Source organism: Cherax quadricarinatus, chromosome 7, assembly GCF_038502225.1.
Source record: "Cherax quadricarinatus isolate ZL_2023a chromosome 7, ASM3850222v1, whole genome shotgun sequence".
Lineage (NCBI taxonomy): Eukaryota > Metazoa > Arthropoda > Malacostraca > Decapoda > Parastacidae > Cherax > Cherax quadricarinatus.
The window spans coordinates 63108646-63125833 of NC_091298.1; the positions used below are offsets into that span (position 1 = coordinate 63108646).

At 40.3% G+C, this 17188-nt stretch overlaps 2 protein-coding genes across 6 annotated transcripts in view; one reads left to right on the top strand and one right to left on the bottom strand.

The window, feature by feature from the left end:
- Nucleotides 1-17188, top strand: part of LOC128687056 (synaptonemal complex protein 1) — a 361887-nt gene that overhangs the window by 170236 nt on the left and 174463 nt on the right. The gene's annotated exons all lie outside the window — the stretch shown is intronic.
- Nucleotides 13895-17188, bottom strand: part of LOC128686930 (NAD(P) transhydrogenase, mitochondrial-like) — a 46285-nt gene continuing 42991 nt past the window's right edge. For all 4 annotated transcript variants that reach the window (XM_070082607.1, XM_070082608.1, XM_070082609.1 and 1 more), the window contains 4 exons: nt 16732-16883; nt 15961-16120; nt 15249-15565; nt 13895-14691 (listed from right to left, as the gene is read on the bottom strand). In XM_070082607.1, coding sequence (XP_069938708.1) covers nt 14545-14691; nt 15249-15565; nt 15961-16120; nt 16732-16883 — 776 coding nt within the window. In that variant the 3' untranslated portion in view covers nt 13895-14544. The remainder of the gene's footprint in view (nt 14692-15248; nt 15566-15960; nt 16121-16731; nt 16884-17188) is intronic.

The following is a 17188-nucleotide window of genomic DNA, read 5'->3' on the forward strand; positions in this document are numbered from 1 at the left end:
ATTGTTTTGTCTAATTTACAATTAAGAGTTAAAGTGTTCAATCAGTTTTTTTCTTCATAATTTTATTTCATTATTTTACCTGAGTTTTCCCAGTGACACTTTATTACTGCAGTGATTATTTCTACATCTTATTTTGTTGCACTTGTTCTGCAGTGAATTATTTTGTTGCACTTGTTCTGCAGTGAATTATTTTGTTGCACTTGTTCTGCAGTGAATTATTTTCTTTTATTGATATTTTTATGAATTATATTTTAATCTCGTTTATGCATTCTTAGAAATTACTTACATTTCCCAGTTAACAATTTAATAATTTTATTTTATGCTTTTACATTGATTTAAAATTTAATTAATTAATTTCTTTATTAGCAAGAGTAAAGACAGCTCATTTTGCATTTAATTCAGTCTCCAGTAATATTTTTACTTGTATATTTCAATGTAAATTTTTCTTGACCAATAGTCCTTCACATTGAGTTGTCCTTTCTCTTGCAGTGTATCTTAAACATTTTTTTTTATTACTTCTGCAGAATTAGTTGTATATCTTTTATTTCAATTCTAGAATTTTATATCATTTTTATTGTTCATTATTTTTGCCTTATTTGTTCTCGTGCTATTTTGCCATTATGTCTCACATACCGTCAAGTGATACTTTAGTGAATGTCGACACTCAGACCTCTCAGGCTATTGTTGCCCCTGTCATCAGTCCTCACAATTTCTTAGCGACTGACAGACCGACCCAGATACCGAGATACTATAGTTATACTCGTGATTCCCTTGATGCGTTACCTTTATTCAATGGCCATGTACATAGTCTTGAAGCATGGTTTGCAGCCATTCGTTCTCGTGCTAGTGCTCTAGTTGAAGGTCCTCCTTCAGAGGAAAGTCTTATCAGACTTGCTAAAGAAGCTCTTTATCGATCCCCTGCTGCTGTTCACGTTGTTGATCTCCTTGATATGCGTGACTTCAGGAATCTTACTAAGTGGTCACAATATGAGGAACTGATTCGTTCTTTCCTAGTCCCAGTAAAAACAGCTGATCCATATGTCGTTCTTAGGGAACTAGTGAATGCTACACCCATGAGTAATGAATCGTTGAGTGCATTTGCTGTTAGATTAGACAAACTTTTATCATCATTTATCAATGCTGTCCAATCATCTTTTGTCCCTGACGAGGATAAACCATCCACAGCATCGTTTGCTAAATTGGCAGCTTTTGGAGCAATTAAAGAACTAATGCCACCTGCTTGTGTGTGTGCTTATGAGGCTCATCCTCCAACTGTGACGATGGAACCACTTACAGCCTTAAATCATGTACGTTCCTTGTGCCCCCAGGGTACTTTCCCTTGTATCTAAAGTAATGTCACACATATACCTCAGTCTGCACCACCTCTTGTTTGCGCCACAGAGACAAATCGTGGTCGTCAACCATCTCAGAGATCACCAAGAACTAGTGTACAGAGTCGTTATACACCTCGTAGTATTCATAGTACATTCAGTAACCATAGTCGGCGGAATTGTTACAACTGTGGTTTCCGTGGCCATATTGCAATTAATTGCCCTGATAGTTACCCTAAGAGACGTCGAACTGATGATGAGTACCCAGATCTTCCCTACTGTACTTATCATAGAATACATGGACATGACACATCTGAGTGCAATGCTCTCTATAACCTTCAGTACTCTAGGTCTTTCCGTGGCCGTTCCAACCGCAGAACCCGTAGAGGAAACAGATATCGTGGTTCTCAAAATAACCAGAACCAGGCTCATTCTTCCAATTCTCAAACTAACCAGAACCAGGCTCGTTCTTCCAATTCGGGGGAATTCGAGCACCCCAGTCAAACCGTCCCATGGTGACAGTAGGTGATAATGAGTACACCATCCCCGTTCACAATTCCTTTGAAGCCTTAAGCAGTCTCGAGAATGACAATCCTGCTGATGATGTTGCTTCACATGTCTCTGACATAGATGATTTTGGGGATGAAGTAGAACAAGTCTTTTCTGATGACAATCCACCTTTTTGTTTGCACATAACTTCCAATGCAACCATAGGCCCTATAGTGCAAGCATCTGTTTATAATGCGCCCGTTCATTTGTTCATGGACTCTGGTGCGCAAGTCAATATTATGTCTAGTTTGTTTAAGGATAAGCAGTTACGACATGTCCTTCTCGTAGAACCGACTCATGTGTCCTCCCTTAGTGGAGTATCTGGTTCTCACCTGCGTGTCCGAGGTCGGACTTCCCTAACCTTTTCTATCCAAGGTAGAGACTTCACTGCTTCCTTCCTTGTTGTCGACCAGATTACTTTCCCTGGTGACCTTCTACTGGGATTTGCTTCCATGCGAGACTTACGCATTGTGCTCGACCCTTATCGATGGCATGCCCAAATTGACGACTTGATCGTTCCATTCTGGGGTTACCAGCTTGGATCAGAAATCTGTTATACTGCTGCAGAGTATGATGTACGGATTAAGTCCTTACAAGCTAATGCATTCTCCAGTAGCGTACCCAAGCGGTCAGGCACTGGTAATTCTGTCACTCCCATCAGTGTTCCACCTATACCTTCAGACTTGCAGGATAGTCCGATGCCTCAAGTGTCCGAGGACACTCAGATTGCCTTGAGTGCACAACCTATCCCTGCAATGCCTGCTAGTTCGAGTAGTAGTTCCTCCACAGGGGACGCCTTGTCGGAAAACAATTACTTGCAACTAGTAATGCAATCTCTTGTTGATGTCACATGCCGTCTGCAGAAAGACGTCTCTGTTGCGGCTAGTGCTCTCACTAGAGTGTCTGTTGTTGTTCCTAGTGTTCCAGATGGTGATAACGTCCTAGTTGACAGTGATTCTTGCAAAGTAAAAGGTCTATATGTTGAACCATCCTTACATGTTGTAAGAGATAGTAAGATCCATTTCTTCCTGGCCAATACTTCTGGTCACAGTGTTCGCCTCAGAGCAAATACCAATCTTGTTGACCTTGTTCACTATCCTTACCCTGTTCAGGTAGAGGATGAGTTGTCACCTGACCAGTGGGTCGGTGCTATTTCTGCCGGGGAGACCTCATCCACTTCACTGGATCAATCTGTTCCACCAGTTGAGGAGAAAGACTTAGCTCCCACTGACTTCCCAGATGAAGTCAAGCGTTTGTTGACTCTGTTGAACAAACGTCGTAAAGCCATTGCTTTACCAGGTGAGAAGATGGGTATAACGAACTTATTGTCCCATCGTATTCCACTTGAACCTGGTACTAGACCTATCTACATACCTGCGTACAGAATGCCTCATTCACAAGTTGCTGTCGCAGAAGAATTGATCAATCAAATGCTTGATGATAGAGTTATTGCACCTAGCAATTCCCCTTGGAATGCACCCTTGATACTAGTACCTAAGAAGGATGGTACTTGGCGTCCAGTGATTGACTTTAGGAAGTTAAACGCGAAAACCATTCCAGATCGCTTTCCACTCCCTGTACTGGGTGATCTTTTACGTAATATCGGAGATAACAAAGTCTTTTCAACCCTAGATTTGTTACAAGGGTTTTGGCAAGTCCCTCTTCACGAGGACAGCCAAGAGCTAACTGCATTCTCCACTCCTACAGGTCATTATCACTTCCTCCGTATGGCGTTTGGATTACGATCTTCCCCTATCACGTTCTCAAGGCTCATGACTAATATCTTTAGAGGTCTCATAGGTAATGCACTTATGGTGTACTTAGATGACGTAATCGTCATGTCTAAAGACGTGGATACACACTTGAAAAGACTTGATGTAGTACTTGGTAAGCTTGAAGAAGCCAATTTAAAGATCAAACTGTCTAAATGTCAATTTTTCAGATCAGAAATTAAGTTTCTTGGTCACGTAGTCACTCCTAGAGGGGTTACGACTGACCAAAGTAAAGTAACTGCAGTACTAAATTTTCCAACTCCCAAAACTGCTGATGCCGTAAGATCCTTTGTGGGCTTAGCAGGTTTTTATAGATCTTTCATTGCCAATTTTTCTTCTATAGCTGCTCCTCTAACTGAGTTGCTTAAGAAAGATGCTCCTTTTGTTTGGACCTTCCGTCAAGAAAGAGCATTCCAAACTCTAAAAGAAAAGCTAACATCTGCTCCAATTTTGAAATTTCCAGATTTTTCTAAGCCCTTCTATCTGACAACTGATGCTAGTTCAATTGGCATAGGTGCCGTACTAGCTCAGAAGACCGATGGCAAGTACAACGCAGTTGCATTTGCTAGCCGAGTCCTTACGAAGGCTGAACGTAATTATACAGTAACTGAGCAAGAAGCTTTAGCAATAGTATGGTCTTTAAAGCACTTCCGAGACATTATTTATCAGTACTCTGTTCATGTCTTGACAGACCATGCTCCACTGATACCCTTATTCCAGAACAAACAACCTACTGGAAGGTTAGCCAGATGGACCTTGACTATCCAAGAGTTCAATCCCACCTTTGAGCATTTACCTGGCAAGTCAAATGTAGTCGCAGATGCCTTATCGCGACATGTTAGTATAGTAACTGCAGACCCTCCATTTAGTGCTGAAGATGTAAAGAATGCTCAACGAACAGATCCCATGTGGTCTGGTGTGATTCGATTCCTGCTCCAGGAAGATCTTATTCTGACTGTGAAGCCACCAAGAATTACTGTATCGAACAGCCGAGTTGGGTACTCCTAGCAGAAGAGTATACCAGTTAGTAATTCCACAGTCACTAGTGAATGTAGCCTTACAGCTAGTTCACGATGTATGTACCAGGTGTTGCACACCCTGGTATGGATCGTTCAGTAAAACAAGCCAGATTGAAATACTTTTGGCCTCGTATGGCAACTGATATTTCTGAGTATGTTAAGAAATGTAGTGTCTGCATGCAACATAAAGGCAATGCTAATGGTCCTAACCCAATCCAAGTATATCCAACTACTAGCGAACCTTGGGAAAGAGTTGCGCTAGATTTGTTAACTAATTTCCAATGTTCCCTCCAAGGTAACAAACATCTGTGTGTTATGGTAGACCATTTCACCAGATATTGTGAGTTAGTTCCTATTGCAGATAAGACTGCCGAGACAGTAGCTAAAGCGTTTAAAGAACGCATTATCTGCAGGCATACCACCCCTAAGTCACTAGTAACAGATAATGGAGGTGAATTCTGTAATGAGATTCTTGAAAATTTGTGTACCTTGTACAAGATCTCTAAATCCACCATTGTTCCTCATCATCCTGCCAACAATGGGTTAGCGGAACGAACCAATAAGAAAGTACTTGATGTCTTGAGAGCCACTATCAATCCCAACAGTGAAACTTGGGATGAAGTTATACCTGATGTGCAGTGTGCTATAAATTCTGCTTACAATGTTTCTATAGGTGACACTCCACATTATGCATTGTATGGTGTAGATAAACATTTGCCTTATGAGTTGTTATATTCTAATCCGAAACCAAATTACAACCCTGATGATTTCATAGCAACTCGTACCAGCTTAGCTCAAAGTGTTTTTAGAAGAATCCGTGAAACACTTCATAAATCAACAGCTGAATTTACAAGAGTCGCAAACACTCGAGCAAAGCCATCCAAAATCAAAGTAGGTTCGAGAGTTATGCTGATTAACTTTAACAAAACGTCTGCAATGCCAAAGCTTGATCAAAAGTTTGTTGGTCCTTATCGAGTAGTTGAACATATCACTGGTAATAAGTATAAGGTTAGAGAGATTAGTACTGGTCAGTATAAAGAATCGCATTTAGATCATATGAAGTTAGTATGTGATGATAATGATGTTCCAACCCAGACTAATGTGACAGACTCTGACAATCCTCCTGATCCTGTACTCTCTTCCTCTGATACTCAGTCAGACGATCAACCTGAATGTCGTTATTCCCTACGTACACGACAGGTCTTGAGAAATCCTCGAGTATCATTTGTATCATCCAATTCAGATTTGCCTCAAATACAGCATGAGTTAGCCAATGCTACAGAGTTTGATCCTCCCAGAGATGACACCCATTCTGCATATGTCAATCTCACCCTAGCAGAGTTGGGGTTAAATGTAAATAACCTGTATAGATGAATAATTACAGTATCAACTTATCAGTATTCAAGAATTTTTTTTTGTGTTCATGTTCTCTCCGCATTCTGAGAGTTAACAGTCTAGATTTGAGTGCACCGAATCTGCCTTTCTGTTAAACACTCTTTCTTTGTATATATTCCTTCCTCAGAATCCGTAGATCACATGAATACAGATCGATCGATCAAAATTTTTTTTATCACTTGTAATCTCGACGTTGAGTTCGATGTTCATTTGTTGAGTTTTAAGTTGTACTATATTATACCTTGTATTGCATTACAGTTTCAGTTACGTAAGCTTCCATTCCAATGTTCTACTTATGTATGTTATAATGTTTAATTGTTGTGTACTTTGACATTGTATAGAATCAGCCCAAGCCGTATACCTGCCATCTCTAGTTTGTATTAGTTGTATGTCGGGACGACATACGTTAGCGTCGCCGAGCTCTCAGTAGTAGTAACCAGTTACCAGTAACCACTCTGCCAGTTGACTCACGACCAACCGTCTCTGCCTGAGTCACTGTCTGAACTCATGTGCTGACCTGGCAGTATTCAAAGACCCTCTCACATATGGGTACTGGGCGGCCAGTCTGTCAGTGTTAAGAGAGCAGAGAGATAGGTACGGCTGTAAGGGCGCTACACACATTATCTGTAATTATACGTACTACCAGCCTACGTGAGTATTTCTTTACCTAATCCACGTGTCGAACTCCCACATGATAGAGACTTCGCTGGCAGGGAGAGACTTCACTGGCAGGGAGAGACTTCGCTGGCAGGGAGAGACTTTGCTGGCATGGAGAGACTTCGCTGGCAGGGAGAGACTTCGCTGGCAGGGAGAGACTTCGCTGGCAGCGAGAGGCATCGCTGGCAGGGAGAGACTTTGCTGGCAGGGAGAGACTTCGCTGGCAGGGAGAGACTTCGCTGGCAGGGAGAGGCATCGCTGGCAGCGAGAGGCATCGCTGGCAGGGAGAGGCATCGCTGGCAGCGAGAGGCATCGCTGGCAGCGAGAGGCATCGCTGGCAGCGAGAGGCATCGCTGGCAGCGAGAGGCATCGCTGGCAGCGAGAGGCATCGCTGGCAGCGAGAGGCATCGCTGGCAGCGAGAGGCATCGCTGGCAGCGAGAGGCATCGCTGGCAGCGAGAGGCATCCCTGGCAGCGAGAGGCATCACTGGCAGCGAGAGGCATCACTGGCAGCGAGAGGCATCACTGGCAGATATATCAAACACTTCTGCATTGCTTAGTATAGTACATAAATTATGTATATTATTATTATTGTCAATATTGCTATAATTACTGTTATGATCATTAAACATTGACAATGAACCAGTTACAATGATACACTACATTAATTTTTAAATACAAAATTAATGAATGTTAGCTGATATACATTACATATAGGTGGTTCAGGTAGGATACCGGGTCCACGGACCACGTATCCAGGTAGGATATGTGGTACTTAGTAGAGTGGAGTGACTTTCATTAGTTTCTTTTTTCTTGAAATACCAGACGTATACTGTGAATTTCATATAACCTGTAGTTACCAGCGCTCGCAATATACACAACGAGAAGCAATTACTACTACAGAAAAAGCGTCCTTCCTCCAAAATTTCCACCAGTCAACTATAGTGATAATATAGCATTTATTGTGGTGGAGACGGAAAAAAATAGAAAAGCTAGATACAGCGATTGATAAACAAGGGTTGAGGTCGACCGTTCGTCATTGTAGGAGTTGCCAGCAGTCACCGGTTTCTTCAACATGCAAGTTATACTTTTGTATCAATCAGATCACATATTACTCGGGTAGATAATTTCCAGTAGATATTTCATGTGTTAGCTCAAATCACCGACCAGTATGTTTTAAATAAGTGACCCACTGATCAGATCAGATCGACTGGTCCGAACCCTTGACTGGTCCGAACCCTTGACTGGTTTCAAACGGTTTCGTTGGACAATAAAGCAGACTGTAAACGGATGGGGTTGTAGGCGCCCTTATAAATACAAACATTAAATATAAATCAGGAACGTGCACGGTAAGCTGTCCAATATACAAAAACAGTTAGAAACAGAAATACAAATAGCTAGAGCTTCATTTAAGGAGGTTATTAATAGAATGTTCAAGAGGTTGCTAGTACAATTGCAGTAAATCAACCATTCAAATCATTATGAAGCTGTGTGTAGTCTGTGGTCAGTCAAACAAACGGGCTTCCACATGGGTAAATTGTCATTTTTGTGGAAATTGGTGTCACGCCCCTTGTGCAGATATCCAAGAACTAGCTACAAGCAGTGTTAAAACAGGGAAGTGTTTTTGGGTATGCTCAAATGAGATAAATCTGTGGACTAAAATCACAAGGGTATTAAAAGAGGACAACATCAAAGCTGCTTTCATAGAAAACCTGGAAGCTTTCTACAACAGATGGGAACATAAAAAGTCTGGGCTGAATGGTACTGCCCTTGATACTGGCCATGTAGTCAGAAACTGTAAGGCTGGAGATGAAGTCCTGGTAGTCAGTAAATGTGGGGCTGATAGTGCTGTCCTGGGAGACAGTAATGGTGAAGCTGGAGGTGCTGTCCTGGGAGACAGTAATGGTGAAGCTGGAGGTGCTGTCCTGGGAGACAGTAATGGTGAAGCTGGAGATTTTGTCCAGGTAGTCGGGAATTATACGCAGGAAGGAATACATATGACCTCATAGGGGACAGGAGCCATAGTAGGGAAACAAGTGTAGTCAAAGATAAGATAAAACCAATATTGCAAACTAGAAATACCGCAGGAAATAGCAAACAAGAGGACTCCACTAGCAATAGTGAGGATATATTACCAAAAACAACTGGTGGGAGCTCCATTGTTGGTGCTAGGGAGGATAGAAGACAGGGAAACATGCACCAACAGGGAATACAGTCACAGAAACCCAAGGCAAACGGAAACCAAGCCTGTGCACATACTATGCACTTGGTATCTGCTGGCATGGGAAATCTGGAAAAACAGATGGGACGTGCAACTATGACCACCCTAGAAAATGCCATGCCCATATGACAACAGGAAAATGCAAACTCCCTACCTGTAAGCTTTTTCACCCTGAACTGTGTACCTCTTCAGTACAGGAAAGACTGTGCTATAACTTAAATTGCCAGGCATACCATCTAAAGGGAACAAAAAGATACAAAACATCCAGGCCATGGGAAAACCTGGGTAGCCACAGCCACTCAAGAGGGAGAGGTTTTTTAGTGCCAGGAAGGAAAAAAAAACTGGCAGGAAATGGCAGAAATCGTACACCAAATCCAGTCATTCCTGGAGTGGAACCACAGTCGATGGCCTCCACTCCAAACCAACAGATACAGATACTAATGCCGGAAAAAAAATCCCCCCCCAGTACCAACAATACCACCAGTCCGATAACATTCTTCTTTGCAAATATACAGGGTCTAAAGCCAGCAACAAACAACAAAATACCTTTCATCCGTGGACTGCTTGCAGAGGCAAAGGCAATGTTCGCGGCTTTCACTGAGACCCACATAAAGGATCACTTGGACAACGAAATATGGATCCCAGGTTACAACCTATACAGATGTGACAGAGTGAACAGGCAAAAGGGGGGGGGGTGGGGGTTGGCCTGTACATTGCAGAGTCACTTGTTTGCACAGAACTGCTTAATGCCTCAAATGATGTAGTGGAAGTTTTAGCAGTAAAGGTCGAGAACCAAAACCTAGTCATTGTGGTAGTCTACAAGCCTCCGGATGCAACATCCCAGAAATTCCAGGAACAGCTGTTAAAAATTGACCACTGTCTGGAAAATCTTCCAGCTCCTGCACCCAACATCTTGCTCCTGGGGGATTTCAACTTAAGGCACCTAAAATGGAGGAATATAACCTAACTTGTATATTGAGTATGGGCTGTGAATAAGATTTTTCAGCTAGAACCAAAGCACTTTAACATGTATTCCTCTGTAAAGGTGCATCTTTCCTGCAGCACTCCTATTTGCCACCTTACATCAAGCCACGAAACTCAAACATTTGGTCCTGTTGTGTACTCATATATTTTTTTTTTTCAACAAGTCGGCAGTCTCCCACCGAGGCAGGGTGACCCAAAAAAGAAAGAAAATCCCCAAAAAGAAAATACTTTCATCATCATTCAACACTTTCACCACACTCACACATTATCACTGCTTTTGCAGAGGTGCTCAGAATACAACAGTTTATAAGCATATACGTATAAAGATACACAACATATCCCTCCAAACTGCCAATATCCCAAACCCCTCCTTTAAAGTGCAGGCATTGTACTTCCCATTTCCAGGACTCAAGTCCGACTATATGAAAATAACCGGTTTCCCTGAATCCCTTCACTAAATATTACCCTGCTCACACTCCAACAGATTGTCAGGTCCCAAGTATCATTCCTCTCCATTCACTCCTATCTAACACGCTCATGCACGCTTGCTGGAAGTCCAAGCCCCTTGCCCACAAAACCTCCTTTACCCCCTCTTTCCAACCCTTTCGAGGATGACCCCTACCCCTCCTTCCTTCCCCTATAGATTTATATGCTTTCCATGTCATTCTACTTTGATCCATTCTCTCTAAATGGCCAAACCACCTCAACAACCCCTCTTCTGCCCTCTGACTAATGCTTTTATTAACTCCACACCTTCTCCTAATTTTCTGCATAATATTTACACCACACATTGCCCTTAGACAGGACATCTCCACTGCCTCCAACCGTCTCCTCGCTGCTGCATTTACCACCCAAGCTTCACATCCATATAAGTGTGTTGGTACTACTATACTTTCATACATTCCCTTTGCCTCCACAGATAACGTTTTTTGACTCCACATATACCTCAACGCACCACTCACCTTTTTTCCCTCATCAATTCTATGATTAACCTCATCCTTCATAAACCCATCCGCCGACACGTCAACTCCCAAGTATCTGAAAACATTCACTTCTTCCATACTCCTCCTCCCCAATTTGATATCCAATTTTTCTTTATCTAAATCATTTGATACCCTCATCACCTTACTCTTTTCTTTGTTCACTTTCAACTTTCTACCTTTACACACATTCTCAAACTCATCCACTAACCTTTGCAATTTTTCTTTAGAATCTCCCATAAGCACAGTATCTTCAGCAAAAAGTAACTGTGTCAGTTCCCATTTTGAATTTGATTCCCCATAATTTAATCCCACCCCTCTCCCGAACACCCTAGCATTTACTTCATTTACAACCCCATCTATAAATATATTAAACAACCATGGTGACATTACACATCCCTGTCTAAGACCTACTTTTACTGGGAAGTATTCTCCTTCTCTTCTACATACCCTAACCTGAGCCTCACTATCCTCATAAAAGCTCTTTACAGCATTTAGTAACTTACCACCTATTCCATATACTTGCAACATCTGCCACATTGCTCCTCTATCCACTATCATATGCCTTTTCTAAATCCATAAATGCAATAAAAACTTCCCTACCTTTATCTAAATACTGTTCACATATATGCTTCAATGTAAACACTTGATCTACACATCCCCTACCCACTCTGAAGCCTCCCTGCTCATCCGCAATCCTACATTCTGTCTTACCTCTAATTCTTTCAATTATAACCCTACCGTATACTTTTCCTGGTATACTCAGTAAACTTATCCCTCTATAATTTTTACAATCTCTTTTGTCCCCTTTCCCTTTATATAAAGGGACTATACATGCTCTCTGCCAATCCCTAGGTACCTTCCCCTCTTTCATACATTTATTAAACAAAAGTACCAACCACTCCAACACTATATCCCCCCCTGCTTTTAACATTTCTGTCATGATCCCATCAGTTCCAGCTGCTTTACCTACTTTCATTCTACGTATTGCCTCACGTACCTCCACCACGCTTACATTCTGCTCTTCTTCACTCCTAAAAGATGGTATACCTCCCTGGCCAGTGCACGAAATTACCGCCTCCCTTTCTTCCTCAACATTTAAAAGTTCCTCAAAATATTCTCGCCATCTACCTAATACCTCCCTCTCCCCATCTACTAACTCCCCTACTCTGTTTTTAACTGACAAATCCATGCTTTCCCTAGGCTTTCTTAACTTGTTTAGCTCACTCCAAAACTTTTTCTTATTTTCATTAAAATTTTTTGACAGTGCCTCTCCCTCTCTTTCATCTGCTCTCCTTTTGCACTCTCTTCACCTTTCTTTTACTCTCCATATACTCTGCTCTTCTTACAACACTTCTGCTTTGTAAAAACCTCTCGTAAGCTACCTTTTTCTCTTTTATCACACCCTTTACTTCATCATTCCACCAATCACTCCTCTTTCCTCCAGCCCCCACCCTCCTATAACCACAAACTTCTGCCCCACATTCTAATACTGCATTTTTAAAACTATTCCAACCCTCTTCAACCCCCCCCCCCACTACTCATCTTTGCACTAGCCCACCTTTCTGCCAATAGTCGCTTATATCTCGCCCGAACTTCCTCCTCCCTTAGTTTATACACTTTCACCTCCCTCTTACTTGTTGTTGCCACCTTCCTCTTTTCCCATCTACCTCTTACTCTAACTGTAGCTACAACTAAATAATGATCCGATATATCAGTTGCCCCTCTATAAACATGTACATCCTGGAGCCTACCCATCAACCTTTTATCCACCAATACATAATCTAACAAACTACTTTCATTACGTGCTACATCATACCTTGTATATTTATTTATCCTCTTTTTCATAAAATATGTATTACTTATTACCAAATTTCTTTCTACACATAGCTCAATTAAAGGCTCCCCATTTACATTTACCCCTGGCACCCCAAATTTACCTACTACTCCCTCCATAACATTTTTACCCACTTTAGCATTGAAATCCCCAACCATCATTACTCTCACACTTGATTCAAAACTCCCCATGCATTCACTCAACATTTCCCAGAATCTCTCTCTCTCCTCTACACTTCTCTCTGCTCCAGGTGCATACACGCTTACTATAACCCACTTTTCACATCCCATCTTTATTTTGCTCCACATAATCCTTGAATTTATACATTTGTAGTCCCTCTTTTCCTGCCATAACTTATCCTTCAACATTATTGCTACTCCTCCTTTAGCTTTATTTGAAACCCCTGACCTAATCCCATTTATTCCTCTCCACTGAAACTCTCCCACCCCCTTCAGCTTTGTTTCACTTAAAGCCAGGACATCCAGTTTCTTCTCATTCATAACATCCACAATCATCTCTTTCTTATCATTTGCACAACATCCACACACATTCAGACTTCCCACTTTGACAATTTTCTTCTTCTTATTCTTTTTAGTAATCTTTACAGGAAAAGGGGTTACTAGCCCATTGTTCCCGGCATTTTAGTTGACTTTTACAACACGCATGGCTTACGGAGGAAAGATTCTCATTCCACTTCCCCATGGATATAAAAGGAAAAGTAGTAAGACCAAGAACTATTAAGATAAAATCAAAGAAAACTCAGATGAGTGTGTATAAATAAACGTGTACATGTATGTGTAGTGTGACCTAAGTGTAAGTAGAAGTAGCAAGACATGCCTGTAATCTTGCATATTTATGAGACAGACAAGACACCAGCAATCCTACCATGTAAAACAATTACAGGCTTTCGTTTTACACTCACTTGGCAGGACGGTAGTACCTCCCTGGGTGGTTGCTGTCTACCAACCTACTACCATATATAGCTTCTAGAATTCCCATTTTTTTTTTTTTTTTTTGTAGCTTGTAAACTGCACGTGGGTATTTAAGTCTCCAAGTGAAACCAATTTTCTCTTAGTATTGTATAGCACTTTTTCATTTCGGCTTACATTAATAAACAGTTTGCAGTATAAAGGTTTGGAGAAAAAACCTACAAAATTATTTATTTATTTATCAGCTAAAATACATTCTCTCAACTCAGACCCCATACACACCTTAAACTTGCAACAATGCACAAGTTATTTTTGCCATTGTTAAAAACAATTATCGGCTGTACTAACGCTTGAATGCTGCCATTTTCTCAGTCATTGGAATCTCAACAGACTGAACACAGTATTACAACATTCTGAGAAAAATACAGCAGTATTTTACAACTTTATACAAATTGGTCACTAACTAAAATGTTAATGCCTTACATCACCACCTCTGACTCATGCTAGTTTGTTCAACATTTGAATATTAATTATTTGCACTACTGAAGGCCTAACTCATATTACTTTGGTTATAATTCACAATAATGCACTTTAATTTTTACATTAAAAACTGCCCAAAACTAAGGCCAACAACTGATTGTGACAGACTATGGTGAATTTTCCATTTTACTATTACCTGTGATGCAATCTAAAGTAAGACAATTCTACATAAATGGTCTACATTCCAGTTGGTAAACCTGAGATTTAGAAAGAAAACTGATGTAGAAAATCAGAAATTGAGAGCAAACTGAACATTCAGTTGACTGCAAAGGAATTTTTTTAGGTGGTACAGTAGTTAAGTGGCATCTAACTGTTAACTCTGTAGTGACAATTACTCGTAGTGTTCCTTGAGTCTGGTGAGAAGAGCATCACATGTCTTCTTGGCATCTCCAAGTAACATGTTGGTATTTTGTTTGAAGAAGATAGGATTGTCGACGGCTGCATAACCAACACCTAAAGAGCGCTTCATCACGATGACCTACAGGTTAAAATTGTGTTACAAAACTGATAAGAGGAAATTCAATTTTCATACAAATAGAGATGACGATTGGTATACCAACAAATGGAGAGTCCAGGTGAAGCATTACAGTAAAGGATTAACAGAAATTTGACAGCCATTCATTAAATACTGTACACTGGAATACACAGGAATTTCAGCATCTATGATAACTGTGAAGGATAATATTTTTTACTAAAAGTTGTATGGCATACAAGAAATGGCTATATACTTTAATATACAGTATACAGTTTAAAACTTGTGTCAATATCTATAAAATGTACATAGTGCGAACTTTACTCTGGAGTTCAAGTATTAGATAAAGTGAAAGCTGAAGAGATCTGAACAAGGTAGTTTCAAAAAGAGGGCTTTGTGATATAAGAGGGGTACTCTGAGGCAATAACTATATACAAAAATATGTAAGAATTAACTTGAAAGTTAGAGCCTTTGCATAAATTTTATGGAATGGGGAGGAGAGGAAGATGTCAATTTCTTTGGTCAAATAATGAAATTTTCAAAAGTTTAAGCATGGAACTCACCTGATTAGACACCCATACACGTAGGACTGGCATACCAGCAATAATGGAATTAGGATCATCTTCGGCAGCAGAATTAACAGTGTCATTTGCACCAATGACAAGTACTAGATCTGTTTCAGGGAAGTCATCATTGATCTCGTCCATTTCGAGCACTACATCATATGGTACTCCTGCTTCTGCCAGTAAAACATTGAGTTGTCCAGGCATACGACCAGCCACAGGATGGATACCAAACCTTACATTCTTGCCCTTCTTCCTCAAAATATCAACCATTTCTGCAATTGGATACTGGGCCTTCGCAACACACAATCCATAACCTGGAAATAACCAATCTGTTAATTTACCAGTACGTAATTAATAAAAGCTAATACTAAATGTTAATCTGCTACAAACAGCTAACGATATACACAAAATCAAGTTTGGGTAACTTCTCCAAGAGATAGAAATTTATATATAATGTAGTTTCAGCTTTGAAACAAGTTACTACTACAGTAATTCTGAAGGTTAGTCTTGGCTATGAAACACATTACTAATTTTGTAGATTAAATTTCCTATTCTTTATAGGAAGTGGAGAAAAATCCTTCCTCCATAATCCATGCCAGGAGTAAAGGTCTGGTAACCCCTTCTCTTGTATAAATTAGGGGGGTGGTCACCTTGCCTTGGTGGGAGATGCATAGAGAATTATATATAAAAAAAGAAAATTAAGTCTCACCTGGTACAATGATAATGTTCTTGGCATTGGTCATCATCTCTACTGTCTGCTCAACATTTGTTTCTGTATGTGTGCCAGTGATCTCCATGGGCTTTCCAGTGCCAGTTGAAGAAGTGCCAAAGCCTCCCATAATGACATTGGGCAAGGACCGATTCATGGCCTGAACAATAAAATGCATGTAGATTACATAAATAAATTTTCTATAAATCTAACTGAAGACTGGTACTCCCAACAGAAATTATTCAAACTCTCCTTTTGTAAATATAGTACTGTATAGATAATAACTCAATATTATTTATCTCAATATAGACCTACAGCTGCCATAAAGACATACAGAATCTAAAAAAAAAAAAAATCTTATTGCAACTACAAGTGTTTTTGTATTGTGAAGTATTCCCAAATATCATAAGAACTAAAAAAAAAAATCAGGTACAGTAAACCCTTGATATATAACAGTCTTGGTGGGGATGGGGGGAAGAGGAGGATTGTCTGAATGCCTATTAAATCAGAATAATGTTTAAAGCTATTAAAAAAAAAGCGCTGAAGCACTCTACTGCATACCTATTATAGGACTGTACACAGAATTTAGTTATTGCAATAAACTTTGAAAATAAAGGAGTTAAAAGTATAATATAACCAGCAGTTATACTGTACAGGGTTTACTGAACTACTTAATGGTAATTAAATTTAAACACAAACCTCATAATACACCTACGTGGATTTACATGTCAAATACCGCTTTTTGTATAGTAGTGCCAGAACCAAACTGACCTTGCACATGATGTACGAGAGGATAGCACCAGAGGAACCAATCAGAGCACCGACAACTGTCATGAGATTGTTATTCAACATGAAGCCCTCAGCACACAGGGCCCACCCAGAGTAACTGTTCAACACTGTGATCACCACTGGCATATCGGCACCTGCCACAATAATTTTTGTAACTGACATTTTCTCACTCTTAATAAAAGTAAGAACTAACCTAGTAATAAGCATGTACAAAAATATATACATGTATTTTCTATGAGAAAGCTTGAGGGTCATACCCAAGAATGCAATATCTAACAATGCTATTAACAACTCTGGCTAAAAATTTTGCACTATATACAATGCTATTGGATGACCTTATTCAAGCAAGAGTGAATGCTAATTAAATTTTGTAATTTCATTGATAGTTTTTTCTTTTCAAAATGACTATTATAAGCAGTGGACATTTAGGTAAACACGC